The sequence below is a fragment of the Lolium rigidum genome, chromosome 6 (genome assembly GCF_022539505.1).
Source record: "Lolium rigidum isolate FL_2022 chromosome 6, APGP_CSIRO_Lrig_0.1, whole genome shotgun sequence".
NCBI classification, from domain to species: domain Eukaryota; kingdom Viridiplantae; phylum Streptophyta; class Magnoliopsida; order Poales; family Poaceae; genus Lolium; species Lolium rigidum.
In genome coordinates, this window is record NC_061513.1 from 133,822,934 (window position 1) to 133,829,090 (window position 6,157).

Consider the following 6,157-nt stretch of genomic DNA (forward strand, 5'->3'; position numbering starts at 1 on the left):
ATTGCCGCAGATTCCCTTGAGGCCCGGCTGCCACCGGCTGGTAGGACAAAAGATGTTATGCAAGTTTTTCATTGCGAGCACGTATGACTATACATTGAAAACATGCCTACATGATTAATAATTTTGATGTTCTGTCTTAATGCTATTTCAATCCTATCAATTGCCCAACTGTAATTTGTTCACCCAACACTTGTCGCTTGTTATTGGAGAGTTACCACTAGTGTAGATCGCTGGGAACTCCGGTCCATCTCTCATCATCATATACTCGTTTCTATATGACATTGGAAGTAGTATCAACTATTTTCTGGTGCCATTGCCTCTGTGTTGTCGCTACCGTCGTCGTAGTCATCGTTACTATTGCTCTTATATTACTGCTGCTTTCACATCACCCTTGTTACTAGTGCTTTTTCAGGTGCAGCTGAATTGACAACTCAGTTGTTAAGCCTTATAAGTATTCTTTACCTCCCCTTGTGTCGAATCAATAAATTTGGGTTTACTTACCTCGAAGACTATTGCGATCCCCTATACTTGTGGGTCATCATACCTTTTCGGAGTTCCTCCCAAACTAGGCTAGGACTAGTTGATTCTATACCATCAACTCTTCTCAAGTTTTAACCAAACCGATGGTTCTATTTTTTCTTTGTGCAGAGTCTGAATAGGCATTGTGGTTGCTCAACTCACACGAGAACAAATCAGTGGTTGGATGGTTGGGAGGGCAGCTGCATCTGAGGGCAAGAGTTCAAATCCCAAGTTTAATACTTTGATATCTCATGAAGGTGGAATATTCAGTTGGAGACGATGTTCCTGTCGATAGCGAGGCGTCCATGGTGACTTCGTCAATTTCAAGACCATTCGAATTAGTTTTTGGACTCATCAGTCTGTCGGTGGTGCTCATAATATATATATGTACGTATTTATGGGCATGAATTTCGCTAAAAAAGAAACTCACACAAACGCGCGCACATCACACACGTGTGGTAGGTGGACCACACTAAAATTTGACGTGCCAACTGCCTCCGTCGGCACAAGCACAAGGTTCCAACCGTGCAGGAGGTCGAGAGCCCTTTTTGCACAGAGACGCCGAGTCTCGCATCCCTGGAAGGCTGGAGCCAAGCGCAGGCGCAGTCCTCACTGACCGTATGGCCCCATAACCTGCGGCCCCAATTGCCATACTATATACCGAAATATCCGCGTGTCATTGGCGCGTCTCTGTCCGAGCTTTTCCTCCACTTTCTTCTCCCACGAGCTCTCTCTGTCTCTCTCACTGGTTTTCTCCACTCCCCCGGCCTTCATTTCATTTCCCTTCTTGACCAAAAATCCACCCCCTTTTCAGTGCTGGAGGTACCGGGGATGGCCTTCAAGCAGGTCTTCTACGCCCTGCGTGAGGTTTTCCCACAGGTATGGATTGGATTGGATTGGATTGGCGGGCTCCTCAAGATTGAAGTGCGCTGCTTTTGTTTGTAATTATACCTTCACCAATTTCTTCTATGTAGTATTCGCAAAAAAATCTACTAAGTACTATGTAATATGTCGCAAAAAAGGAGCAATTCATCTGTAGGGTACATGCGGAGATTTTCTTTAGATAAATTTCTTTGCTCTCCTTTTCACTTTGAATTTCCCTGGTTGCTCTAGCTCCTGGAAGCAATGGCACCACTATAGGTCGCCACCAAATTGTTAAAGGTTTTTGTAGAATTTTCAGGATATACATATCTATTAGTAGGCTCCCAACAGTATTTCAGTTTTTCTTGTTAAGGAGAGGCAAATATCCATTAAGATAGAATATATTCTGTTCAGAGAATGAGCATTACTAGGTGCTGCAAACAATATACATACATAGTTAGATACAGAAGGAATATCGGTAGTAGGTCTTCGCGTGTATAATACAGGGAAGTAAAATATATGGGAGTAGCAAGGAGCCAACAACTAAGTAGACTGCTGGCGTCCATTGTATCAGCCCATCTGTACTAGTGTTTTCCTTGCCACATAAGTTTTACCCCATCCTTGAAGACTGAATTAATTTTCCCCACAAAAAAAAATGAAGACTGAATTCATTCAGTACATGAACGGCCTCAAATATCTTACTGTACTTATGCAAGCAACTCCTGCAGACAAACATCGAGATAACGAAAAACAGGGCATGTTTAATACATTAATTTTGCTTTTGCATTTCTGTTACAGGTTGATCTTCGAATACTGAAGGCTGTAGCCAGTCAATATTCCTCTGATGTCGATGCAGCTGTCGGATTTGTTTATTCCGATGTCCTTCCAGCAGTAAGCGAACCTACTGAAACACATTATACACTCCAAGATATTGATTATGCCGAACACGATCATACTGATTGTAAGTGATTTAGTGCGCTGTGTCTTGCACCTAAAGCATTACTTTTGTGCATTACTATGATCGTTTTCACCCAACAAGTGAAAAAAAAACTTATAACACGCCAAATATGTGCACCTGCTAGTTGCTTATTCAATGGGTCCTCAGTCTGATCCTTATTTGTTTTAAAATATTAGCCAAGAAGCTTAACTTGCACTCTGGAAGGATCTCATTGGTGGATATAGGAGCTCAAGAGGATGTTAGTGTCCTATTTGGTGCGTCAGCTGAGAACAGCCACACTGTTGGCGAATGCAATCCATTTTTAGAGTACGATGATGGACCATTCTGCAGTAACAAAAAAATAGAAAATTGTTCCCAGATTGAGGATAAGGTGGTTATAAATGAAACAAGAATTCCTACAACAGCAATGAACAGTCTTCTTCAGGAGCAGTATTTTCAGGTTGAATCGTCACTGACATCTGAAACGGAGCCACACATGATAGAGTATGCGCAGTCTGCTTCAGGAGGATGCAATGATCATTGTGCCTCCAAAAAGGATAAAGTAACTCCAGAGACTGAACATATAGGCAACCTCAAGCAGTATAACGATAATTTTGAGTTCTCAGATTTGTTTGCCTCTTCTGGGAGTATGTTGCCATTATTTATGGAGAGCTCTTCAGGTTGTGCAGTGAAACATGAAGAGCAAATGCCTCTGAAACCTTCTAATGCCGTAAGTGGACATGATATCGCCAGTTCAGAAGATAATTGTTGCTTGGAAACCTTGTTTGTGAATTTTCACTCAAATGAAGACAGGGAGACATCAAATAGCTTGCTGGATGCTCCAACTGTCCATACACTGTCCAAAGCAAAGGACAATTATGACTTGCAAGTTTTGTTTGAAAATATTGATACTACTGGAAAAGAGTCGGGCGTGCTCTGTACTGCAGAAAATCCCCCAGAACTCAACAATTTGGCAAACGATGGTAGTTTCCACAATTTATTTGCCGAACTATGCACAGTTGACAAGACAACAGAAGTACCTTCGAATTTTCCTGGGAAAGGTGGCTCCGATATAGTTCATAAGGAACAACAAACTTTAATACATTCCAATAATTGTGGAGCTTTTACTGGTACATGGAATTTCAATGATGATAAACATTTTGTATGCCCAATTGTTGAGCTTGATGCATTTCGGCCTAATGAAGAATGGAAGATGCCTGGTGCACATAAAAGTGAGGGAATTCTCGATATCTCTACTCATTCATATCATATCACTGATTTAAACAAGAATATTTCTGATACCACTAAAAGCAAGGTAATTGTTGTATGACTAGAATTTCTACTTAGTAACAGTTTTTTTAATCCTAGGGTTGTGGGCCTTTAGAGCTTAAGGGCCTAAAACCTTATGTGTAAATTACAAGGTGTAGGATAAATCCCAAAAGAAGTAAAGTGAAACATCTACTTGCCGACGAACCATTTTAAAAGCCATTAATCGGCATTTCATATCTTGCATGCTTATTAGTCTAAAAATGTAGTAAAAACCTAGTCGATGGACTTACTCTTGATTCAATCCATATTATTAATTACCATATTTTTCATGTTGATTCATATTCTTATTCATGGAAACAATAACTTTCAGTTATCTAGTTATGTTTACTTGAAATGTTAAGTTTAATCTTATTTCAGTAATTTACATGTATGGATCCTGAAATTTCTCTCCTTTTCTCACTTGAAAACATTAAGATGATACATTGAAGCAAATTGAGAAACATGTAGGGCCTGCTTGATTTGGCGCAAAAAAAATCCTAGCCAACACTTGTCAAATTTTCAGAGACCGAATTTGTTTCCAGAAAAATAATTGGCAAGCCAATATTTGGCATTCCAACATTCGACAAATTTTGGGACCAAGGTTTCAGATAACATTTAATTATTCTGCAATATATAAACAAAATGATTTGATCATGACCTTTGTAGACAATTCACATAAAGCTCACTGCAGGAATTATTGACTTCTTTGTATGAATCAACTATCATGAAGATGAAGGAGGTGGAGCTTCAGGAAGAAAATTCTCGACTAGCAAAACAGAATGCTAACAAGGCACATCAAAATTATCTTGCCATGGTAGATAACTTTAATCAGCTCATTGAGAATTCCAAAGAGTCCAATGATAAGGTAGTTATGTTCTTAATGTTCTGGTACCTTCATATATACTGAAAATGAGGCTTACATATTCATTCCCAAATAGCAAGCTCAAGTAGTGGGTGAAGAAAAATGTTTGTTGGTGGCTCTAACTCAGGACCTTCAGTCTCGACTTACCAAAATATCTGCTCAAAGAGATGAAGCGCTTACAACTGTTCAGGAGGTAACAATAGCTTAACTTAATTAACAGCGAAATGTCCAACTTAATATCATTGAACAACGATGCTGTTATTTTGCGATATAGAAATTCATAGCAGTGTTTTTTATTTATTTATTTTTTCATACCCAACCGCGCAGATTAAATGTGAACTAGATGCACGTCTAGCAACTTCGATGGAAGAAGAAGCTACAGCCCTAGAGGACATTATGCAAAAGGAGAAAGTAGCTCTATTGGTGCGTAATGACAAGGAAGCTACAATGCGGAGCATAATGGAGGAGTCAAGAAATCTCCAAAAGGAAGCCGAAGAAAACATTTTGGTAATAGCAGAAGATACAAGACAAATAGTTTGTAGATTTTACTGTTTCTTTCACACATACGGCCATATTGCTCTTCTTGCGTCCTTTGTATTGATGGCTTCACTTTTCTCGTTGCAGTTGAGAGGACTATTGTTGGACCAGGGCCGCCTCATTGATATCATGCAGTATGTTACTCTCTCTCAGAATATATAGTCCTACTACCCATTCATATACACATTTATTTGACCTGGTTACATCCTTTTGTTTTCGAGCGTATCTCAGTTGGTGGGAGTTTTTCATCCAAAACATGGATCTTTTGTCTTAACAGAAAATCTTCTCCTTCCGGCTCTTCTAAATATTTGTCGCAGGTTCAATGAATATATACAGATTTTAGCGTACGTTTTCTATTAGATTATGCACTGAAATCGTACTGATGATATAGTGCATCCTTTGATATTAGTTGCTTTGTCTAAACAATTGAAATCACGCAAGCACCACCCTTTTAATATCAGTACAACTTCTGAATATGAACGCCCCCTTTTCAACTTTGTAGAGGAGAAATATCAAGTATCCATGCAAATGTTGTAGCAATGAAAGAGAGAACCCGTGGAAGCAAGCTGATATCAGCCTTGGTGTTAACTAGCTGCTCAGCTAATTCTTACCACAAGGATGATTGCAAGAGTGCATCTGTTGACACAGACTGGCCTATGGGGAACGGCTATAACAGCAATGGTCTGCCTCAGGAGGAGATTACAAGGAGCCTTGCTAAGGACCACACCACATCGTCGGATGACGACGAAGGATGGGAGGTGCTGGAAACAGAGAATGCCTAGAGTGGTTCAATCCAATGTTCAATCACATTTTTCTCAATAAGATGGCAGAGTCTTGGCTAACCCAAAATTATGTGCTAAGCAACAGAATGTACAGCCCCACTAGTGCATGGGGCAGATTCATGCACCCAACTGCTACTGTTGGAAGATTGAACCTCCAAAATATGCAGGTGTTTGGTTCTTGCGCCTTGTAATTATACAAATATGCAAATATAGATGTATCAGTGTTTACTGTTGTAATTAAACTTGCTTGTAATCTATAATCATGTAAATAAATATAAAATCATGTGACTGTTTGTACAGAACCGAGTGTATGTATCATTACATACTGGAAAAGAATGTGATTCCAATGTA

At 39.6% G+C, this 6,157-nt stretch overlaps 1 protein-coding gene across 1 annotated transcript; it reads left to right on the forward strand.

Annotated features, from left to right (window-relative positions):
• Window positions 1-1,231: 1,231 nt before the first annotated feature.
• On the forward strand, window positions 1,232-6,157 carry LOC124667353. The gene is made up of 8 exons (XM_047204647.1): window positions 1,232-1,398; window positions 2,179-2,341; window positions 2,515-3,632; window positions 4,317-4,490; window positions 4,564-4,680; window positions 4,815-4,994; window positions 5,112-5,158; window positions 5,527-6,157. The coding sequence occupies exons 1-8, from the start codon at window positions 1,351-1,353 to the stop codon at window positions 5,804-5,806; spliced, it is 2,127 nt and encodes a 708-aa protein (XP_047060603.1). The 5' UTR covers window positions 1,232-1,350; the 3' UTR covers window positions 5,807-6,157.

Excerpts from the sequence above, each read along its gene's own strand:
- LOC124667353 (XM_047204647.1), top strand. The coding sequence starts at position 1,351 with ATGGCCTTCAAGCAGGTCTTCTACGCCCTGCGTGAGGTTTTCCCACAG. Across the intron at positions 3,633-4,316 it reads CTGATACCACTAAAAGCAAG|GAATTATTGACTTCTTTGTA; the intron begins GTAATTGTTGTA and ends AGCTCACTGCAG. Across the intron at positions 5,159-5,526 it reads CGCCTCATTGATATCATGCA|AGGAGAAATATCAAGTATCC; the intron begins GTATGTTACTCT and ends TCAACTTTGTAG.